General features: G+C 47.2%; 1 protein-coding gene across 1 annotated transcript; it reads right to left on the bottom strand.

Annotated features, from left to right (window-relative positions):
• Positions 1 to 232: 232 nt before the first annotated feature.
• On the bottom strand, positions 233 to 20,357 carry LOC121870491 (cell adhesion molecule 2-like). The gene is made up of 6 exons (XM_042372323.1): positions 20,275 to 20,357; positions 9,597 to 9,805; positions 7,256 to 7,391; positions 5,866 to 6,002; positions 4,879 to 5,125; positions 233 to 4,278 (listed from the first exon to the last, which is right to left on the bottom strand). Exons 1-6 carry the CDS (start codon positions 20,309 to 20,311, stop codon positions 4,202 to 4,204), a joined length of 843 nt encoding a protein of 280 aa, XP_042228257.1. The 5' UTR covers positions 20,312 to 20,357; the 3' UTR covers positions 233 to 4,201.
• Positions 20,358 to 24,844: the final 4,487 nt, after the last annotated feature.

Genomic DNA, 24,844 nt, shown 5'->3' with positions numbered 1-24,844 from the left:
ACACGCCACTGCCGACCACCTACTAGCTACCGGTGCTCGACTATGACTGCCGCCAACCACCCCCGTGTGTACAACAACAACACAGGATTTGCCCCGTAAACGAGCAAAGCCCGCCGGGCACTGTTCGATCGTGTGGACGGGGCTTTGGTCGTTGATATATGAAACTGCCACCTTCAATGTGGCACGGCAAATCAGGTTATTAAAAGGACAAAAAATTAATTTATGTATATTAATTAACTTTTTATAACGTTCTACCAATACAGCGAAGACAGATACTGTTCCTTCGCTCCACAGTGTTTAACATGTTCACAGTGGTCCCCTACAGTACACGGCCTTCCACCTCTCCAAACATCAATGTTTCTTACACAGAGAATTAAGATGCTATTTTCGTGTAACTTGTCATTATATTATAAAGAACATATTTCACTGATGTTTCTCATAGCATTATGGTGAAAAAATCTGTCAATTTAGTACAGAAGAATTTTTGCCTCTAAAAAATAAGTGATGTATCTACAGGCGTTTCCATGTATTCAACAAAACGTTTCTTATTGCAAGATATGTAGAGGACTTACCAGACTTTACTTACACACGTGAACAGTGTAATGTGTCTCTCACACCTCAGTGAACACTGGTGTGTGTGCAACACAGGTGGTGAGAGAAATGATATTCCCCAAATGGCAGAGCTAGTGTTGCTTCTCACCAGCTGTGTGGCCACACCAGTGGTTCTCACACAAACTGTGTGGCCACACCAGTGGTTCTCACCCCAACTGAGTAGCCACACCAGTGGTTTTCACACCAGGTGCGTGGCCACACCAGTGGTTCTCACACCAGCTGCGTGGCCACACCAGTGGTTCTCATACCAACTGTGTGGCCACACCAATGGTTGTTATACCAACTGTGTGACCACACCAGTGGTTCTCACACCAACTGTGTGGCCACACCAGTTGTTCTTATACCAGTTGTGTGGCCACGCCAGCTGTTCAGTACACACTACCACAATTTAGTCTTCAGTACGTGGCTTTTACTTGGTGTGGCCAGACATTCGTTATTTGTCTCAAAATTTGCAGAAAAAACATGCATACTGGCCAATGGCTTACACTACAGCAGAATGTTTATCTACCAATAACTACCACTCAGGAATAATCCGGTGACCTGATTGCTGAAGGTCACACGTCAAGTGTCAGAGGAAAAAAGGAAATTATATTATAATCGGATGGTATATTTTTTGAGGGGGGGGGGGGTTGGGTAAGCGTAGACTTGCGTGTTCAAAACCACATCATGTATTGGGTAATGTGTTCCTGCTATTATTTATAACATCTACCAACCGAGGAACATATAGGGAGTTAGATGTATGGCTGATGAAGATATCTGGTATCTCCTCGAGGCCATAAGTAGCATTTTTTAATGAATAAATTATTCCAACCCGACGAATCGGAGTGATTCATTCATGGAAAAAAATAGTACCTATTACCTCGAGCAGATGTCTCCCTTGACCACCCACTTGTTCACCTCCTATGATGTCAACTGTACATTCACTTTCTTCCTGAGTTACCATGTACAGTATATCTATCGCCACCCTCTTACCGTAGTACTTCATTTACACATACCGTCACTGTGGGTGTTGATAAGTGTACCGTCACTGTGGGTGTTGATAAGTGTACCGTCACTGTGGGTGTTGATAAGTGTACCGTCACTGTGGGTGTTGATAAGTGTACCGTCACTGTGGGTGTTGATAAGTGTACCGTCACTGTGGGTGTTGATAAGTGTACCGTCACTGTGGGTGTTGATAAGTGTACCGTCACTGTGGGTGTTGATAAGTGTACCGTCACTGTGGGTGTTGATAAGTGTACCGTCACTGTGGGTGTTGATAAGTGTACCGTCACTGTGGGTGTTGATAAGTGTACCGTCACTGTGGGTGTTGATAAGTGTACCGTCACTGTGGGTGTTGATAAGTGTACCGTCACTGTGGGTGTTGATAAGTGTACCGTCACTGTGGGTGTTGATAAGTGTACCGTCAATGGGTGTTGATAAGTGTACCGTCACTGTGGGTGTTGATAAGTGTACCGTCACTGTGGGTGTTAATAAGTGTACCATTACTGTAGGTGTTTATATCCGTTGGTGGTTGTCAGGTGTTGAGGTGTATCCTGAGTGCGGGTAGTGCTGGTCCAAGTCGTTCAAGATTTATCGTGCACTCATACGCGTGTGATGCGCCCTATATAACTCCGTCTGCAGAACGCCAAGACGTAAAGAAACTCTCTCGTTGGTGTAGAAGTTCCTCAACCCGCGAGTGTGCTGGTAGAGGTGGGGGGAAGGGGGGGTGCTCATAGTGACTCGGGCTTTTGTTGGTAGATTTTGGGTCATTATAATATAGTTTTCTCTTTGACGTTTTCCACGAGAGAGGTTTGTGGATCCAGATAAAGTCAGTATATTGTACTTGGTAAACGTTCTTGTGATAGCCTATGCGTACAGTTTTTAGCTTCTTGATATGTCATCAGTTTCGATTTTGTATTTCAGGAGAGGATCACTTGCCTAGCCTACCATATACGTGAGGGTTAAGAAGGGATATTTCTTGGAGGTACATAACCCTGTCAATGTTGCTAAACAAGGGACTTGTTTATAATTAACGTAACTAAACCTCCGCTCTAATTATTGTTCGCTACCTCGTAAGTGTACATGCAGTGCATTATAGTTGTACTAAGCTTACTGTTGACTGGCTACCCCTGCATAGTGCTGTTAGGAGGGACTGATTCCTATGCTGCTACTCGTCACTACTAACTATAGCCACAACATTCATAACATCTGGCACAGGCGTACACTTGAGCCAGCTGGTGTTACTTTGCGACGCCGCGCCGGGGGAGGAATTTCATGTACAAAATGGACGAAATCTTGTTGTGTTGCAACACCAGCATCGAATTAACACACATGTGTCCCCGTCGTTCCAGATGAGGTATTTAGATGTGAAGGTAATGTGTCCGTGAACTGTAACAGAAAATTGATTTCATCTAAATGGATCTCCTCCAAACGTGGAGTGTGGATAATTATATCACAAGGTCTCAGATGAGTTCTATAATTGGCATGTTTCGTAATTACTCAACCTTATGTGCTGAGAGTCATAGGTTAGTTCTCTGTACTGTTATACACATTGAAATGGCAATGGTTTTGTTTTCATTTTTTCTTCTTTTCATAATGATTCACTTATATCGTATTATCCATTGAATTTATAGATCAGTTAACCTTACTCCCTCATCCTGTAAATCATTGAAAAAAGTAACAAAAATAAAGTTAATTATCTGTTAGTCACAGAAAGTCTAACATCTTGTCAGTGTTCACTCATTAATTTAGGTTATCAGTAGTAAGTCGGAGCACACACATGTCCTTCCTCTTCCCTGCCAAACTTGTTTCGTCCTGAGCATCAGAAGCCAATTATACTATTCTGTCATACAGAGAAACAATGGTAAAGACACGTCTGATATTCTCACAGGATTTTCCTTAAGTCTTACTTGTTAGTATTATTTCAATACTTAAGATTATACAGTAATACACCCTTTAATTTCATTAAACTTCGTTATTTTTTAGTAAAAAAAATTGACAGTCTTGAATGACTGATCAGTACAAGACCACCCCAGTTCCTATTGGGACGGATTTAATGGTCAATATTTATTTCCTCATCTCTCATTTACTCTTAATGACCAAAATTAACAACACATTCGCTTGTTTATGATGCTACAAATACACTGTCTTTGAAAATTATTAATCACAGTCGATATTCACGCTGCCTGATGTACTGACTAAAGACATCACTACTACTCGCTGGTGTGTGTAACTTGGTGTGCCATTAACTGACATTTTGTTTCAAGCTCTTCAGTGTCACCTGCGACCTTCAGGCGGTCACATATAGCCATGTTCACTAAAGTTTCTAAGTTCACCAGGGATATAGTCCAAGGGATTCCTCCGTCCAGCAGAGAAATCTGCGGAAGAGTTCTCAAGTTTTCCCAGCATGTGTTCAAGGAAGTTCCTCCGTTCATCAGAGAGAGTTTGAGAAAAGCCATTTAGTTCACAGGCAGATGTTTACATCGGGTGAGTTGTTGAGGAGCACGACAAGGTCGACCAGGACGACAATGTAGGAGTTGAGGGCTACCAGGTCAACCAGAACCAACAGCTCTGGTGTGTTGAGGACGACCAGATCGACCTGGATGGCAGCCTAGGTGTTGAAGAGGATGACCAGGGCGACCAAGATTAACAGTGACCATCCCGCGCTGGCTGCAGTAGAGCTGCTTCCTGCAAGAACAAGAAATGAAAGAACATATTAACACTGATGGCTTACCTAAAGGAGACCCGTTTTAATATTGAAGGAAAACCATTTTGATACTAATGAGTGGCTAAGGGAAACCCATTTTAACACTGAAGAAAGACCATATTAACCCTGAAAGAAGACCATTTCAATACCTCGTTGCTAACATCCCTGATAGTGTATGTTGAAAGTTAATGGCGTTTTAAGTTTCCTCACTTTAGATACTCTCACCACATTCCAGGTCTAAGATATGTCTTATAATTTCTCGAAGACCACAACTAAAACATATTTTTTCATCTAGTATCACTATTAGAGTCATGAACACCTTTGACAGAGACAAGAGAGCAGCAAGAGCCTAGTAATGATAGGTATAAGAACAGTAAATAAGAACGCCAAATGGCTAGTCTGGTCAGTAGTGAAAGTAAAAGTAACCCAAAGTAAAATACTACGAAATACAAACTACCAGACATGTGCCACTGATCCAAGAGGATTAATTTGTCACCAACTAGAGAATCAATCCCTGATTGGTTGAGGAAACGACAAAAATAAACTAGATCTGCTTGTAGGATCATCCACACAATACTCACCGAGGAAGTAGAAATGATCATTGTGTCGGCGCTCCTCAGCCTGTGTTTGAGGTAGGAACCCAGTCTCAATGACCGAGGTCTCCTGCGACTGGAAATAGACGGTGGCGATCTTGGCGACGCACTTGAGTCGCATTTCACCCCTGGGAAAGTGACTCCTACTCGTGATGAAAGTGAGCCCCAACACAGCTGTCTCCAGCCCGTCCCGCTCCTTCTGTGGCGGGTACTTCCTCAGTGACCCTACCTCTGTCTGTGGGAGACCTGGAACTTACACATAGACAGACACACACACGCATACACACCGTAGTCAACCTGGCACGTCTGTACGGCGACTTAACCATATAGTAGATCTTATATTTATAATTTGCAAACAAACGGACCAGAAAAAATCATTAAAAATTATGAGAAAATTAGCCACCTAAACTTTTCTGTTTACAAACACCCTCCAGAAACTATTTCCGCGATAATAACAAAAAATAAATAAAAATTCACAAGCAAAATCAACGGAATTCTAAATGGCGCCTTGCATTGACCACAAACTAATCTTCATTAAACCACTCACCACAAGCTGGCCATCATTAAACCACCCACCACAAGCTGGCCATCATTAAACCACTCACCACAAGCTGGCCATCATTAAACCACTCACCACAAGCTGGCCATCATTAAACCACTCACCACAAGCTGGCCATCATTAAACCACTCACCACAAGCTGGCCATCATTAAACCACCCACCACAAGCTGCCATTAAAACCACTCACCACAAGCCATCATTAAACCACCCACCACAAGCTGGCCATCATTAAACCACTCACCACAAGCTGGCCATCATTAAACCACTCACCACAAGCTGGCCATCATTAAACCACTCACCACAAGCTGGCCATCATTAAACCACTCACCACAAGCTGGCCATCATTAAACCACCCACCACAAGCTGGTCATCATTAAACCACTCACCACAAGCTGGTCATCATTAAACTACTCACCACAAGCTGGTTATTAATGTACCACTGGAGGGTGGCGGCAGGCTTGGAGTAGAGGGAGGTACAGTTGACTACCACACGCTCACCCAGCTGGTAACTGCTGCTGGCTCCCTCCAACACTGGCGCGCTCTCTGGCAGGTCTGTGAGGGTCAAGGGCACATGATTCATCAGTCACGTGTGTGCTGGTGTATGGTGTACCAGTGTCACGTGTGCTGGTGTATGGTGCACTAGTGTCACGTGAGTGCTGGTGTATGGTGTACCAGTGTCACGTGTGCTGGTGTATGGTGCACTAGTGTCACGTGAGTGCTGGTGTAAGGTGTACCAGTGTCACGTGTGTGGTATATGGTGCACCTGTAATAGTGCCATGCTTTTATAGTAAATAATGACATATTTTAGAGGTTTGTGGGTAATGTAAATTCAAGTTGCTAACTGATTTCACGCCTGCCAAGACCACGAACGTTCCCGCCCAAGCTGTAAGAGCCTGAGTGTGCCTATGGGCCTTAGCCTATCGCAATGATCCGTGAATGTGGCGTAATAAGGGCTTTGATCTGATTGGGTGAGCCTGGGCATTCCATATCCAGTAACACGGGCGCTCGATTTAAAACGAGATTACTAGTGTGTGTGTGTGTGTGTGTGTGTGTGTGTGTGTTTGGAGGTGTTCTTGTGAAGACGTGTGTGGCTGTGTGGGTCAGTGGATTTAACATGGCGAGATATCTAAGTAAGTGTACCTTGTGGTAAACTCCTTCACACATTGTTATATTGTGAAGAGAGCTAAGAGTCTAGGTCGTTTGAAAGTGTAATTGTACTGTAAGTCGCCATCGCAGGTGGTTGCCAGAAGTCCAATTTGTAAGACGCCCAGAGCAGGTGGCTGTCTATCTTCATCTAGCTTAGTTTATCTAGGACAGATCAGTACTAGCTTATTTAACTACCAGTTTTATAGGATTATTGATATTTCGTAGGACGATTGCCGACTCCAAGTCGCCAAACGCCCTACGAATAACCCCGTTGTTTTTTGTTTGTTTTTTGACATGGCTGAACTTCTAGTCTGGATGCCGCCCCCTGACTGCAGAGCGAGTGCAACCGTTCGCACTTTGCAGTGTAAATTTGAACACCTATGTATCCAAGTTATTGCACATTATCCCTACTCCTATAGGTGTGTGTGTGGAGGGGGGTGAAGGTGGGTGTGTGTGTGTGGGTAAAGGTGGGTGTGTGTGGATGGGTGAAGGTGGGTGTGGGTGGGTGAAGGTGGGTGTGTGTGGGTGAAGGTGGGTGTATGTGGGTGAAGGTGGGTGTATGTGGGTGAAGGTGGGTGTATGTGGGTGAAGGTGGGTGTGTGTGGGTGAAGGTGGGTATTGTGGGTGAAGGTAGAAGTAGGTGGGTGCTGGTCACTTACCAATGACAGTCATGTTGCCATGACCGAACTTGGTGATGAAGAGTGGCGCCTCAGTGATCACCTCACACTTGTAGGTGCCGGAGGTGACCAACTCCAGGTCCTGCAGCACCACCGTCACGCCCGTACTGTCTCCCACCTGCCGAGGAGAGTGCAACTTGTTACAGTACACCCCTGCACCCCACTTGCTAGAGGATAGTACACTGTTACAGTACACCCCTGCACCCCACTTGCTAGAGGATAGTACACTGTTACAGTACACCCCTGCACCCCACTTGCTAGATGATAGTACACTGTTACAGTACACCCCTGCACCCCACTTGCTTGAGGATAGTACACTGTTACAGTACACCCCTGCACACCACTTGCTTGAGGATAGTACACTGTTACAGTACACCCCTGCACCCCACTTGCTTGAGGATAGTACACTGTTACAGTACACCCCTGCACCCCACTTGCTTGAGGATAGTACACTGTTACAGTACACCCCTGCACCCCACTTGCTTGAGGATAGTACACTGTTACAGTTCACCCCTGCACCCCACTTGCTTGAGGATAGTACACTGTTACAGTACACCCCTGCACACCACTTGCTTGAGGATAGTACACTGTTAGAGTACACCCCTGCACACCACTTGCTTGAGGATAGTACACTGTTACAGTACACCCCTGCACCCCACTTGCTTGAGGATAGTACACTGTTACAGCACACCCCTGCACCCCACTTGCTAGAGATAGTACACTGTTACAGTACACCCCTGCACCCCACTTGCTTGAGGATAGTAAACTGTTACAGTACACCCCTGCACACCACTTGCTTGAGGATAGTACACTGTTACAGTACACCCTGCACCCCACTTGCTTGAGGATAGTACACTGTTACAGTACACCCCTGCACCCCACTTGCTTGAGGATAGTGCACTGTTACAGTACACCCCTGCACCCCACTTGCTTGAGGATAGTACACTGTTACAGTACACCCCTGCACCCCACTTGCTTGAGGATAGTTCACTGTTACAGTACACCCCTGCACTCTACGTGCTGGTGGAGACCTAACCTATCTTATGGCTTTTTAAGACTAATTACAATGAAAAGGAAAAAACATGAATCTCTTTGTGATCTTGATGAACGGCTCAGAAGTGCCCTGAGAAACGTCACAGCGCGAACCAGAGTTTGATATGTCACTCCCTGCCTTTATCTCCTCCAGTAAGAGATACTTTTTGTGGACCAGAACATCAAAGGGAGAGTTGCAAACTTTTCAGCACAAGACTTACACAACCATGAATGATGCCGAGAGAAGTTTGAAAGTCGATTACTGTAGCTTCCCAGTGTCGAGTCGCGCCACCATGGTGCAGCACACCACACACTTTGGCACTATGATGGTGCAGCACACCACACACTTATGGTAGTAAGATGGTGCAGCACACCACACACTTTGGCACTATGATGGTGCAGCACACCACACACTTTGGCACTATGATGGTGCAGCACACCACATACTTTGGTAGTATGATGGAAGAATAAGCACCTCAGCAAATACTTTAACCTGGGCAGTAGTGGTAGAAGGTGTCACTAGTTTTTACTCGTAAGCAATGTCAATGTCAACTGATGCGAGGAAGACACTAAGTACCGTAAGATGTTGTCAATGGTTTGGGCTCTTGACAGAACAGCTGTGATCTGGTTGAGAAAGAGGTCTAGGTTTACCCTGTATTCTTTTACTCCAGATACTGTATTTTGCAGTGCCAGCAGCGAGAGAAGTGGTGTAGAAAAGTTAAACAGATTTTGAGCACAAATGACGATCTGTGATCTCATCAGTCACAATTATTCCTCAAAGTAAGTTATCTAAAATCTGCTGATACAGGCCGACAATATCACTTCATAAAGCCATCGACAACCTGAAACAATGCTAAGTGACAAAATTCTTCTCCGTAATCCAGTTTTATAATCTCATTCCATTAAACATGTAATGATTGAGCCCTTTTTTGTAATATTTAATTATGTTGGCGTCTTGGCGGCTTGTTACTACTGCAAACGAAACATTATATTAAAGGTGTTTGTGTTAGTGCTCTGAGCCACAAAGATGTTTACCTTTAATAACGTAAAATTCTCATTGTGAACAGCGTGCAGGAGCGTGTCGAGATTTGCTGTATTTTTATCATCCGTGGGAGAGGTAAAGCTGTTGTCTCTCTCTGTCTGTTTGCTTATTCGTCTCTCTGTGTTGTACAGGAAATGAGAGAACAAGGCTTTTCAATATCGACCCAAATATTCCCCTTAGGGTTATCAAGGTTAAGTTCGGATATGATTGGCTTCTATCTCTCACACACACAATACTAAAGTTACTTACGTCAACATTAACACCAGGGACCAGGAAGGTGTTCTTCGTAAGGTTGTTGGCGGGGATGTACTGATAGAAGAGCTTGTCTCCCTTGTACCACTTGAGGCTGTACAGAGTGGCGTTGTCCAGCTTGTAGCGACAGGAGAGCTCCGCCCGCGACCCCCTCACCTTGTATTCAGGCACCTCCACCTCCTGGATCTCCAGCGCCGCCGACCAACCTGGAGCAGGTAATGACGACCAAGTTATACTCCTGAGGAAGGTAATGACGACCAAGTTATACTCCTGAGGAAGGTAATGACGACCAAGTTATACTCCTGAGGAAGGTAATGACGACCAAGTTATACTCCTGACGGAGGTAATGACGACCAAGTTATACTCCTGAGGGAGGTAATGATGACCAAGTTATACTCCTGAGGGAGGTAATGGTGAACAAGTTATACTCCTGAGGGAGGTGATGATGATGAAGTTATACTCCTGAGGGAGGTAATGGCGACCAAGTTATTCTCCCGAGGGAGATAATGATGACCAAGTTATACTCCTGAGGGAGGTGATGATCAAGTTATACTCCTGAGGGAGGTGATGGCGACCAAGTTATACTCCTGAAGGAGGTGATGATTGTATAGATATGTACATACCAAGATATGTGAACACGCCTGACACCAGGACTCTTGTTACCATTCATTGTACCATTTATTCACATGTCTGTATTACTACATATTATTATAGCATGTCTGATGTCCATGCTTATGTCTAATGCCTATGTTCATTTACTATGTCCCGATGTACTATGTCTGTACCGCGCTAGTCGAGTAATTAGAAGACCTCATTTATTGTCCTAGGAATGTCTAGCAACTCCCCTTGCCTGGCTAGCTAATTTCCCTCAGATCGGCCTCGGCCTACCTACGGTCCGGGGTCCCTAGTAATCGCTCCTGTATCGGTTGGCTATCACGCCCAGCCTTGTACCACTTATTGAATATACCTACTGCTCGTGCCCTGGAGTTTCAAGAACCTTGTCTAGGATTACATCCACCACACCACATGGCGCAGTTTGAGTAGCTCCAACACGACAGTTTACAAGCCTCAAGAGCCGGCCCCGTCTGTTCCCGGCCTCGTCTGTTTCCCGCCCAGAAGATATACTCCACAGTGCCCCTGGATTTAAAGTGCTTTGTGACCTTGTGAAGTGCCCTAAGTGAAGTGCAGTGCCTTTCATGTCTCTTTGCTATGTTTCTGCGGCCCTACAGGTAGCAGACACGCCTTCAGCCCAGTTTCCAAGACAGCACTTCCGGCATACACCCCCCATCCACGGAGGCTCGCAAGCCACTGCCCGCGTCCCCTCCCACTGAACCAGCATCTCGCCCGGGCGCGCGGAGGAATACACCGCCGCTAGCCGCCTCCTCTCACTTCACAAATATTACAGTCAGTACTCTTTTACTTGCCAGCCAGTTCCTGCACTTAAGCAAATCCATTGGCGAAAATATAGCACTTCACCTTATTCTCCTTGTCTTTCCCATCGCAACAATACCAAGCACGAGATGTCTGACCACGACGATTTGCTGGGAAATTTATATGAGGATTATGAGGAAGACGACGCCTCACAGACCCTCCCACCCCCCCTCACGCCTCACACGCCGGGCGCGCCAAATTCAAAGGATGGGAGCCAGGATATACGTCAGTTAATCCACTTCCTACAAGTTTCTCAAGAGAAGGAAGCCCAAAGACGTCAATTAGAGGAGGAAAAACGACGTCAAGAGGAATTGTCAAGACAGTCAGAGGAATCAGCTTACCGCCTTCAACTTCAACAACAACACCAAGCTGATAACCGCAAATTCCTGGACCTATTGGAATTGCTGGCAACGAGGACGACTTCACCAGCTGCCACAACCAATTCGCCAGCTTCAGCCTCTTCATCTATCCTTCAGACAACGCCTCCTCACACGTCACCTATCTCCCCTAGGTATGCCTCAGTGTCTTCTCAACCACCCGTTCCAGTCTCAACTCTCGTCGACCTCTCCGTGCCTCCTCCACCGCCTGCCGTCTCGAGTACACCCCTGCACAGCAAGTCTTCAGTTCCCAGTCCCCCACCTCTTCAATCTGATGCAACATATCAAGTATACCGTCAATGGCGACGTCGTTTCGAAGACTTTGCTGTTATGTCTGACCTCTACCGAATGCCCCCTCATAAACAACTCATCCAATTAAGATCGTGCATTTCCCTCGATGTTCAACGCCTCCTAGAGCACACGCTAGCCATCCCCCCTGACTCCCCCAGGTCAGTGACAGAGGTTTTAAACGCCTTGCAGAGTCATTTCCGTGGCCTCCGCAATGAAGCTTTGCGTCGTAGGGAACTGCTATCCTGCAAACAAGCTTCTGGGGAATCATTCTCAGACTTCTATGCACGACTTAAGGACCTAGCAACCGAGGTGGACCTATGTACAGGCGATCCTGTAACCTGTGCTGAGATCCAGCTCAAGATGATCTTGCTGATGGGTGTACGTGACGAGGACCTGCTTCAGAAACTCCTCACCCTCGACGCCGCCTCTTCCCTCACCGACTTCGTCACCTGTTGCAGGTCGTATGAGGCCACAAGAGAGGCTGCCTCAGCTATACACTCATCGCCATCTCAAGTCCACGCCGTCTCCACCTACAAGAGGAATCAACGCCAGATGCAGACGACGTCCTCTCCACAGCCCCCGTCACAGTCACCAGTTTCTTCTCCCGAATCCTGCAGAAACTGTCAGCACCAGCATGGTCCAGGAAAGTGCCCTGCGGCTGATAGTACATGTCGAAACTGTGGGTTTCAAGGCCATTGGCCCCGCACACCTCGATGTCCTGCCAACAAGGTCTCATGCAACGCTTGCAACAAGCAAGGACACTTCGCCAAGTGTTGCAGGTCCACCAAGAAGCCTCCATCTCCAGGTCAAAACGTCTCTTCACAGCCCGACAGAACGTCCACACCACCGTCTCCCAAGAACGACAAAGGATGCCGACGCGTGGATGATACCTCAAGTGACAGGTCCCCCAAGCCCGTCAATGTTCGTCTGTCCTACGGTACCAACTCTTCCAACCTCCTGATGATACCTGACACGGGCGCGGACATCACGGTGATTGGACCAACACACCTGGACGCCCTCAACATCCCCAGGAGTAGCCTGTCACCCACAGCCATGAACGACGTGCTCACAGCGGACGGGTCCCCGATGTCTCCACCTTTGGGTTGCTTCAAGGCAACACTACAGCTCGGTCCCAAGTCTTGCCTTGCCACAGTCCACGTCCATGAGGGCATCCAAACCCCTCTTGTCATGTGGCCATTGTCAGGACTTGGCCATCGTCTCATCCGAGTTCCCAAAGCCCATCCTCGCTGTGACACACCTCAACAGGTGTGCAGAGATACCTGTTTCAGCCATGACCACACCTGCTGCCGCCCGGGAGTTCTTTTTTCGTCAGTTCAGCGACGTCCTTGTCTCCAAGCCCGACCTCCAGAAGACGCCGCTCAAGAAGATGACAGGCCCCCCGATGAGAATCCACCTCAAGCCTGGCGCGACGCCTTTCGCCATCCACACACCCAGGCCTATCCCCTTTGCCATACGGGACAAGGTGAAGGCGGAGCTCGATTCTCTGGTGCAGCAGGGGATCATCAGACACGCCGGTGAGGAGCCCTCCGAGTGGTGCCACCCTATGGTCTTGGCACCCAAGCCTGTAGGTGTTCGCATCACAGTGGACCTCACCCATCTCAACTCGCAGGTCTCCCGTCCCGCCCATCCATCGCCTACGCCCATCCAAGCAGTCCGCAGCGTCACCCCGTCTGCAAAGTTCTTTACCACGGCGGATGCACTACATGGGTACTGGCAAGTCGACCTGGCGGAAGAAGATCGCCACCTCACTACATTCATCACGCCCTACGGCCGCTTCCAACACTGCCGCGGACCCATGGGCTTCGCAGCAACGGGGGATGCGTACTGCCTCCGTGGGGATATGGCTCTGCAGGGTGTCACCAACTGCGTGAAGGTCGTAGATGACATCCTGCTCTTCGACGATGATCTCCCGGCCCACTTGAACCGAGTTCATCTGATGCTCACAAGATGTCGTGCCCATGGTATCACCCTGAACAAAGACAAATTTGTGGTCGCCGCCCCCCAAGTTAACTACTGCGGCTACAACATCTCGCCAGAGGGGATCTCAGCTGATGAGGAGAAGGTCAAGGCCATCAGGGACTTCCCTACTCCAGCGAACCTGACCGACCTTCGCTCATTTATGGGCCTGGTAAATCAGCTGGCCGACTTCTCCCCTAAAATCGCCACATCAGCCCAACCTCTACGCCCCCTCATGAGCCCCAAGCGCTCTTTCCTCTGGACTCCTGACCACGACCTAGCGTTCAGGAATGTTAAGAAGGCGTTGCTGTCACCACCAGTCCTGGCACCCTTCGACCCGTCCTTACCAGTGGTCCTCCAGACCGACGCCTCCCGTCTATACGGCCTCGGATATGCCCTCCTTCAAGACCACGGCCAGGGTAGACTGCGCTTAGTTCAGTGTGGCTCCAGGTTTTTGACGGACACGGAGACCAGATACGCCACCATTGAACTAGAGATGCTGGCAGTCGCCTGGGCTATGGCCAAGTGCCGCCTTTACCTGTTCGGCCTTGGGCATTTCACCCTCATGACGGACCATCGCCCGCTCATACCCATTCTTAATCACTACACGTTGGACGCCATCGAAAATCCTCGCCTCCAACGTCTCAAAGAGAAGACCGCCCCTTACGTCTTTACAGCTGTGTGGCGCGCCGGGAAGCTTCTGTGCATACCAGACGCCCTCTCCCGAGCCCCTGTTAGTCGCCCCACACCTGAAGATGAAGTCGACTGTACCATGGCCGCTGCTCACGTTCGGTCTTTAGTGACACACACAGCCACTTCTCTTGCTGACAAGACGACGACGACGCCCTCCATCGAAGACGATAGGACTCTCCAGGAGCTTCGCATCGCCGCCGCTCAAGACCCGGCATACGTCCAACTCCTCGACTACGTCTCCGCTGGATTCCCCACCAACCGCTACGACATTCACGCCTCCGCCCTCCCCTTCTGGAAGCTAAGGGATAGCCTCTATGCGGACGGAGAGCTGGTGTTGTACGGCCCCAGGATCGTCGTTCCCGCTGCCCTCCGCCGGCGCACCTTATCCCGCCTCCATGACAGCCACCGCGGCGTTGAAGCCACCAGGCGCAGAGCCCGTCAGACCGTCTTCTGGCCTGGTATTGACGCCGATATTAAGAGCACGGTTGAGGCCTGTGAGCCTTGCCAGCAACTCCAACCCAGCCAGCAACAAGAGCCGTACCTGTGCAATGACCTCCCAAAGCGGCCCTTTGAGTCCGTGTCCGCCGACTTCTTTAATGTGGCCGGAAAGTCTTTCCTGGTGGTCGCCGACAGGCTCTCTGGATGGCCCGTGGTAGTTCCCTGTGGTCGGGACACCACCTCTTCCAGGGTCATCCGGATGTTTTGTTGCTTCTTCCGGGAAGTCGGAGTGCCTCTCCGCCTCCGAACCGACGGTGGGCCCCCGTTCAATAGCCACGAGTTCAAGAGCTTCGCCGAACGCTGGGGCGTCCACCACATCGTCACCTCCCCTCATTACCCGCAGGCGAATGGCCACGCCGAGGCAGCGGTAAAGTCCGTAAAATACCTCATCCTCAAGACAGCACCGACGGGGAACCTGGACTGCGAGGAGTTCGACAGGGGCCTACTGGAACTCCGTAACACCCCTACCCCTGCCGGACGCTCTCCTGCCCAGGTGTTGTATGGCCGCCCCCTTCGTACTTGTGTGCCTGCCCACCCCCAGTCCTTCTTAGATGAATGGCAGATCAAGGCGGACGAGTGTGACCGCCGTGAGGCTGCCCGGATGGCCCAAGTGACAAGCCACTATGACGCCCAAGCCCGCCCCCTTCCCAGGTTGGCCGTCGGCCAGCAAGTACGAATCCAGGACCCGACGTCACACCGCTGGGACAAGGTTGGGGTCGTCATGGGCCGTGGCGAGCCTCGTTCGTACCAAGTCCGCCTCCCCAGTGGTCGTGTGTGGTGGCGAAACAGACGCCACCTCCGCCCAGTGCCATCCTCTAGTGACGAACCTTCCTCCCCGTCCCCTGTGTCCCCTTGCCCAGACCAGGAACGAAGGTCGTCAGTTGATCCTCCCATTGTCCCTCGCCGCTCCCCCCGACTCATGGAAAAAGAGTCCGTAGCCGCTCGAGATTGCACTACGAGCGTAAAGGGGGAGGGAGGTGTATAGATATGTACATACCAAGATATGTGAACACGCCTGACACCAGGACTCTTGTTACCATTCATTGTACCATTTATTCACATGTCTGTATTACTACATATTATTATAGCATGTCTGATGTCCATGCTTATGTCTAATGCCTATGTTCATTTACTATGTCCCGATGTACTATGTCTGTACCGCGCTAGTCGAGTAATTAGAAGACCTCATTTATTGTCCTAGGAATGTCTAGCAACTCCCCTTGCCTGGCTAGCTAATTTCCCTCAGATCGGCCTCGGCCTACCTACGGTCCGGGGTCCCTAGTAATCGCTCCTGTATCGGTTGGCTATCACGCCCAGCCTTGTACCACTTATTGAATATACCTACTGCTCGTGCCCTGGAGTTTCAAGAACCTTGTCTAGGATTACATCCACCACACAATGTTTATAAAGTTATGACTCCTGAGGGAGGTGATGATGACCAAGTTATACTCCTGAGGGAGGTGATGATGACCAAGGGAGGTGATGATGACCAAGTTATACTCCTGAGGGAGGTGATGATGACCAAGTTATACTCCTGAAGGAGGTGATGATGACCAGCACTATTACACCACCATGTATCACAGCTACACTGTTACGACCCGAGGGTAAATCGTTACATAAACACAAATCACTTTAGTCTTTCAAATATATCAGTATTATTTATTATATTATTAATCCCAAGTTCCCTCAACAAAGGTCAAGTTAAAATATCATAACCTAAACAAGTCAATAAATATATGAATATTTAATAACTTATTCCCAGCACCACATATGTACACAAAATGAAATAAATAACAATAATAAGATGTTTGGAAGTGACTGAGTGAGGACTGAAGGTCCAACACGATCACACAAAATCAATATCAAGCAAAACAAATCTCAATAGTCAAATAGCAACTCCCAAAACACCAGAGAGAAGGTATACTCAACTAAAGACAGCTGTGCCCAGACTGAGTCACTGACTACAGTCTACAATGTACCAGCCTGCCACAGATGTCACCTCTGTACAGCCAAATACTGACGTATCATAGCCGAATTTTGCCAAAGCGTAAATTTTATCTAAATGACCCTACTGACATTAGTTCCACTATCTTACCTACATACAAACTTATTACAATCAATATCACATGAGAGACAACTGTTGCATTAGTAAATAAACAAAGTGATAATATAATAAAGCAAATTTAATACGTAAACGAGGGCTCAGTCGGTGTGGCCTCGGAACTATTGAGGGATAACCCCTAATTCTTGGCTCGAATAAATTTAACTAATTTGCTCTAATAATCTCCAAAGTGGGTTCTAGCCCAGAAAAATGTTAAGTGAAATACTGAAATAATCGTTGATGATAAAAGGATTCATACTTCCCTCACCGATAAAGATTTAATTTGCCTGAAACTATCCATTCAAGGTGACATTAACTTCCAGAATTAAGGAAGGATTCTCAATCTTCTCGGAGTGAACTCAAAAGCTCACACGAGGTTACTTTCCTCATTAGTTTTGTCCATACACGATCTATTGGGTGCTTGGGTAGGATATTACACCCCCGATGTGCTGTTCAACAGAGGCGTATATCATACGTTACGTGTCTTATTTTTCTAGTACATAATGTGATTTTTTAACATAGCAATTCTTACACCACACATTCTCCATTATCGCAAATCTTTTTTAATCATTACTTATGAAAGTCATTCTTCTTCCACCGTGTTATCATAAGAATGGAGATATAATAATTCTAACTTCGCCATAAGGAACGAGGCAGGTCTGGAGACAAAGGTTTTCAATTTCCTTTATGGTGTTTGCATCAGCAGCTTCTTGTTATTACACCTCTAATTTGTGACTCACGCCATGTGGGTCATCTTACTTTATCTGTGTTGATGTTTCATTGGAATACGTGTGTGCGTCAGTGTATATGTGTGCGTATGTGTATGTGTGCGTATGTGTATGTGTGCGTATGCGTATATGTGTGCGTGTGTGTGTGTGGTGGTCTCACAGTACCATCCAACTGACGTACACAGCATCTTCTTCCGCTAGTTAAGGTGTGACACACTTCCCTCACGAAGAGATCCCGTTAAGAAGCATATTGTGTTTCCCCGTGTATAAGAGTGATGATTACTAAGTTTAAAGTGCATGGAAACTTTCGGAGGGTTTGTGATCAAAGGCCTCTCCACCGTCCACACCCAGCACCACCACCACCCACACCCAGCACCACCACCACCCACACCCAGCACCACCCATACCACCACCACCAACACCCACACCCAAACCACCACCCATACCACCACCACCACCACCACCACTCACACCCCAGACCACCTCCACCACCACCATCACACACCAGACACCCCCATACCACCACCCACCACCTCCACCACCACCATCACCACACCCAGACCACCACCCATACCACCACCCACACCCATACCACCCCACCACCCACACCCAGCACCACCACCACCCACACCCAGCACCACCCAGCACCACCACCACACCCAAACCACCACCCATACCACCACCACCACCACCACTCACACCCAGACCACCTCCACCACCACCATCACCCACACCCAGACCACCACCCACCACCACCACCACCCACCACCTCCACCACCACCCCACACCAGACCACCACCCATACCCACCACCACCACCACCCACACCCCCACCTCCACCACCCACACCCAGACCATCTCCAGCACCACCACCACCCACAACCAGACCACCTCCATCACCACCATCACCCCACACACAGACCACCTCCACCACCACCCACACCTGACCACCACCACCACCACCACCACCACCACCCACACCCAGACCACCACCACCTTTACCCAGACCAGACCACCTCCACCACCACCACCCACACCCAGACCACCACCACCACCACCCACACCCAGACCACCACCACCACCACCACCCACACCCAGACCACCACCACCACCAACCAGACCCAGACCACCTGCACCACCACCACCACCACCACACCACCACCACCACCACCACCCACACTCAGACCACCTCCACCTTTACCCAGACCCAGACCACCACCACCCACACCCAGACCACCACCACCACCACCACCCACACCCAGACCAGCACCACCACCCACACCCACGATGTGTAGACTGATTTGTAAGTACACATGTTGTTAACAAACCTTAACACAACACAAGAAATTGCCGTATCGTCATGCATACATACTACCATCTTTTAATACTAGCAACACCGCTAATGTTTGGTTGTAGTACTAGCAAATCCTAGTACCGGGCTGTAATGCTAACAGGATCTAGTACTGGGTTATAATACTAGAAACTCTTAGTACTAGGTTGTAATGCTAGTAAGACTAAACACAGATCTAGACCCGGGAGGAAGATATTTCACGTACAAGACTTCCATAATTGAAGATTGATGGCCATCATCCTGAACACGGGGAAGTGAAAAGGTATTGTGCGGACTCTCATCCATCAAGACTTTACTCACACAGGTAAAAAATATTCGTCAAGGCAAACTTACTTTAAAAGAAAATGTGTCTTGAATAGTAAAACACACTTTCCACATACTGTATATCACCAGCTGTATAGCACGTCAAGAAAAACTGCCCTATTTTCTTAAAGTCGGGAGAGAGACATAGAGATGAAGATAGAGAATGCGAGGGAGAGAGAATGAGAGAGATAGAGCGAGAAAGGGGGGCAAGAGAAGGAGAGAGATACAGAGAGAGAGAGAGAGAGAGAGAGAGAGAGAGAGAGAGAGAGAGAGAGAGAGGAGGAGGACTTCGGCGGTAATAAATCTTACTATGGCAGTTTTGTCTGGAATTTTAAATGCAGACGGAAAATTGCATCGAGAACTTACGTGTGTGTGTGTGTGTGTGTGTGTGTGTGTGTGTGTGTGTGTGTGTGTGTGTGTGTGTGTGTGTGTGTGTGTGTGTGTGTGTGTGTGTGTGTGTTTTGAGAAGTACTGTAATAGGGACAACTGAGAATGACTTTAGTTCATGTGAAGGTCTTCCTGGAGAGCGTGTTGTCAAATAGCATTGTGATGACTGATGCTTTACCAAATGCTGTTTTTACTTCTCAGTGTCCGTCTCCACTTCCCACTACTTAACTATCACTTACTTATATATTGACTACATAACTCTTTCTTACTTACATATTTATTATACATACACCACTTAAATTTCACTTAATCATCTGTTGACAGTAGTTAAAGTATACTATAAATTTACTTAAATATTTTTTCTATTTTTATCGTGGCTAATTGCACGGACAAATATCACGTCTCTTTCTAAAGGTTAGGTTAGGTTAAGTTAGGTTAGGTTAGGTTTCTCGAGAATCATTCAGTTATCTGCCATCACGAGAATTAATGTGACGAGATTTATCCATAAGATTTTTCTCGACATAAACATTACCACTTACCAATGAAGACGACGAGCAGTGTGGTGGAGACTCTCATGGTGACTGTGGTGGGTGTGGCGCCGGTCACACCCTCATGGTGCACTCCGTCGCCGCACCTGTGATACAATATTAATTAACGCATACCTGCCTCATTAACACACACCTACGTCATTAACACACACCTACGTCATTAACACACACTTACGTCATCAAAACATACCTGCCTCATTAACACACCTGCCTCATTAACACACACCTATTGCACACACTTACGTCATCAAAACATACCTGCCTCATTAACACACACCTACGTCATTAACACACACCTACGTCATTAACACACACTAACGTCATCAAAACATACGTGCCTCATTAACACACCTGCCTCATTAACACACACCTAAGTCATTAACACACATGTCTCATCAAGAGTAGGTGTTACTATTACCACACACCTGCGCTATAGACGATGTTCCACTTACTGTGTGGCGTGGAAGGTACGTCACTGTGTGTGGTGTTTGAAGTGTGGCATTTTCTTTATGATGTAAGGGAGATGACCACCACCACCACCCACACCACTACCACCACCCACACCCAGAACACCTCCACCAACACCACCACCCCCACCCACAACACCACCACCACCTACACCCAGATGGCACTATTTTTAAAGCATGGTGTAGGCAATATCACCAGGCCTCCTTATCCACACCACTAATATAAGGTAATAAACCAGTCTATATGATTCAGTATAGTAAGTGTTGTTATAAAGGAAGATCCGTCTCTCTTTTTATAAGCTCACTTGTCGCGGAGGAAGCCACATCATCACTCAACCCTTTGATTTGGTTAAAAAAATTATAATAATAATCCAGGAAAGTGAGGAGAGGGAGGCGACGGTGACTGGCTGTTGGGCGACGTGACCACCACCGTCTTGTTCACCTGCTGCCTCATACTCACTCACACGCGCGAGTCAGATGTGTGGGAGAATATGATTCACATATGTGGCAAATTTCCGGCTGGACCAACAGAGCTGAAAGGGAAGCGCTTATACGACTTTAATATAGAGGAAAATATAGAGGAATATCTACAAAATTGACAAACAGTATATCTAATGACAACTTACAGAGCGTAGTGGACGTATGTGTTATTTCGGGGTCATCATGTTGTAATAAATAGGTCCTTGTACAGTACACGCTTATGTGTGGGTCCAGCGGGTGTTACTGTCAGAAAAGGTTCAATTTCGTTATAATACTCCATAGGTTGTTTTACTGTACACACACACACACACACACACACACACACACACACACACACACACACACACACACACACACACACACACACACACACACTTTTCACTCACCAGCTCTCTCTCGCTTTATCATAGGTTAGTCAGAGTTATGAAAAAACACAAATTCCCTTCATTTGGTGTCAGTCGATCACTCACACGGCTGGCGTCATTGTGCAGTACATCACTCTGACTCCCCAGTTATTCATTTATACCGCTGCTCCGTCCCTCTCACTTATAGTTCTTCCTTCCACCTCTTTCTTGGTCATCTTTTCTCCCCTTTACCTCAACCTCTGAGCTACACACACACACTCTTCTTACTAATATTTTACTTCCCTATGCCACCATAACAAACCCTGGTAACCTCTTTGTCCTACACTTTTCTTTCTTTTCCACACAACATAATTCCTGGGTTTATTCTTATTCTCTTCCTCCCTATTTACCTCTTTATCATACAGGCCCTTCGTTTTGTTTCTTATATATTTCTTCCCTTCACATCCAGAATCAATACTACGAGTCCTCATCAGCTGCCAATCTTCTACTTATTTGTTTTATTTCTCTCACTTCTCTCACTTTATACATTCCTCAGCGTATATATTACCCTCTTCCTCCTCCTCTGATTCCCTCCATCATGGCTCCATTCACTAAGATAAACACACTCCCAGACATAAAACAGAACACTTCCTCCATTGTACGTCCATGGAAGCTCGAAATTATCAAATCCCTGTCTCACCCGTCTGCTTATTTCCATCACACTACAGGTTAAAGAATCCCACAATATGTTCTGATCAGCCAGGTAGCCATTAGACCACCTGATTGAATAAGAAACAATTCATTCTAGTTAATTATTCTATTAATAGTGCAAGTAATAAGGTTAAGACTCGCCTGATGGAAGAAAGTTAGTTTTGCCCTAAATAAAACTTGTATTTTTCAATGAGTAAAGGTGACGCGTTGTTATCCTTGACATATCTCACATATTCTCTTGAGAAATCTATGCAGACTCCTTAATATGATATTTTCAACACACACACACACACACACACACACACACACATATATTATCAATTTATTTACTCATTTTTAGTTGTTTTTCAATCTCCTTTTCCACGTTCTCTTATTGTCCATGGTTTCTGTTCTCTTTGCTTTTTCATCGTCTTTCTTTTGTCACAATTTCTTTTTCTTCTGTCGTTTTTTGCTCTTCCACTTTCCTTGGCAGGTATTGTCTTTCTCCTATCGTTTCGTCTCCCTCTGTCTCCCTCTTCCTTATCTATGATCCTTTCACCTTTTTCCCTCACACTCTCACCAACCAGGCCCATCACTCCTCCTCCTCCTCCGCCTCCTCCTTTTTTCTTCTACATCCTCCTTCTCGTCTTTCTCCTCCTCCTTTTCATTCTTATCTTTGTCCTCTTCCTCCTCCTCCTCCTCCTCCTCCTCTTCCTCCTCCTTCTCCTGCTCTTCTTCCCCCTCCTGCTCTCTGTCTATCTCATTTTTCCTCTCTTCATCTCACTTTTCATTTCCTTCCTCACCATTTCTCTCTCATTATCCATTTTTTTCTTGTCTTCTTTCCCCTCTCCTCCTCCTCCTACCCCCCCCTTCCTCCTTCTGATCTTCCGTTTGCTCTTATTCATCCTCCCCTCCTTCTTTCAACCTCCTGCTCCTAATCAATCAATTCTTTCATCTTTTCCTTCTACTCCTTCTCCTTCTATTCCTCCACCTCCTCCCTCTTTCCATCTCTCTCACCTCCTTCTTCTCCGCCTCCTCCTCCTCCTCCTCCTCTGTCTCCATGGTCTCATTATACTGACTCCCGTCGCTGAGGGACCTTCATGTTTTTCCTATTCGTTTTCCTCCCCCTGCTTTCCCGTCTCTCCTCCCTTCCCTGTCCCCATCTTCTTCTCTCATCCGTTCTCTTTCCTACTTTCATACTTCTAATTCCCCCTTCCTTTTAATCTCTTTTCCTTCTTCTCCTCTCTTTATTCTCTGTCTCTCTCATATCTTCCACCTCATTTCCCTCTTCCTATTCTTGCCTCTGCTTCTCCACTTCTCCCTAGAGTCACGACGCAAGTGAGGCAGGAGAGTTTTCTTCAGATGGCAGTAGTGGTGGTTGTGGCCCTAATGGAATCCAGGTCTAATGGGTCTCAATTATAATGGACCCTAACCTTAATGATTAAATTAGTTTAGCCTGGGCCCTAGTGAGCCTATAGTACCACTTGAAGTAACATACAGTACTGATGGTCGACGAATCTGTTGATAACCAGGTCAGGTCCATGGCCACGTAACCCCCCCCCACCTCACCCCGGCCTAGACGCTTGTAAATGTGCCCTTGTAACCCTGAGACATGGGCCCGTATACAGGTGCCTGACAGTATTATTTTATACAATAATTTACTGTCTATCCTGAACACAAATATACCATTGAGGAACTGCAGGTGTGGCGGGGTGGGACTGCAGGTGTGGCGGGGTGGGACTGCAGGTGTGGAGGGGTGGGGGGGTGGGACTGCAGGTGTGGCAGGTGTGGCGGGTAGGACTGCAGGACTGGAGGTATGAGGTAGGACTGCAGGACTGCGAGGTGTGCAGGACAGGACTGCAGGTGTGGCGGGGTAGGACAGGACTGCAGGTGTGGCGGGGTAGGACTGCAGGGGTAACAGGACTCAGTTGTGCATGCCAGGTTGTTTTAAGTATTCAGTCAAACACCAGTGAAGACAACATACAGTAGTCATTATGTTCCCTTACAGTTCCAGACAAAAGATAGTTGAAATATATAAAACTCTTTGGGTAACTAGACCATGATGCTTCAGAGGTATTTGGCGAACTTTATATAGATGTTGTCGAAACTATACAAAATATGGCTGAGGACGGAGAATCGTGGAACTTGGAATCAATTTCTAAAGGGAAGTCATTGTTTCTTGCAATTACGTAATTTAATTTTTTATGTCATTTATTGTGTCGTAATGCACTTCATTACATAAAATTTAGCAGTGTATTAAAGTTTTCAATTACCAGATTATTTTTTTATCTATTTTAATTAAAAGTTTATGGATACAATATGCACACATGATAGTTTAACTGTGCCCCCTGCCCTGCCCTGCCCTGCCCTGCCCTGCCCTGCCCTGCCCTGCCCTGTGCCACCAGAGTCACGTCCTTCATCCCGCAGGAGATAATGACAGGGTTAAGTCTATGGGAGGGTTGAGTTGTAGAGCTGCGGCTGAGATAATGTGTAAACTTTTTTCTAAATATAAAATACAACCCTTATACAAGATAAACACAACTCTCTAAACTGATCTAATGTTTCCGGAAGAATAATTCG

Source organism: Homarus americanus, unplaced genomic scaffold (assembly GCF_018991925.1).
Source record: "Homarus americanus isolate GMGI-L3 unplaced genomic scaffold, GMGI_Hamer_2.0 scaffold6922, whole genome shotgun sequence".
NCBI classification, from domain to species: Eukaryota; Metazoa; Arthropoda; class Malacostraca; order Decapoda; family Nephropidae; genus Homarus; species Homarus americanus.
The sequence above is the reverse complement of the archived record's forward strand: the minus strand, read 5'-3'. Positions and strand labels throughout refer to the sequence as shown.

What these genes read in the sequence shown, in the direction of transcription:
- LOC121870491 (XM_042372323.1), bottom strand. Translation starts at nt 20,311, where the DNA reads ATGAGAGTCTCCACCACACTGCTCGTCGTCTTCATTG. An exon ending in ACTGCTCGTCGTCTTCATTG is followed by an intron (nt 9,806 to 20,274) that starts GTAAGTGGTAAT and finishes TACCTGCTCCAG; the next exon opens with GTTGGTCGGCGGCGCTGGAG. An exon ending in TGGCAACATGACTGTCATTG is followed by an intron (nt 6,003 to 7,255) that starts GTAAGTGACCAG and finishes TGACCCTCACAG; the next exon opens with ACCTGCCAGAGAGCGCGCCA.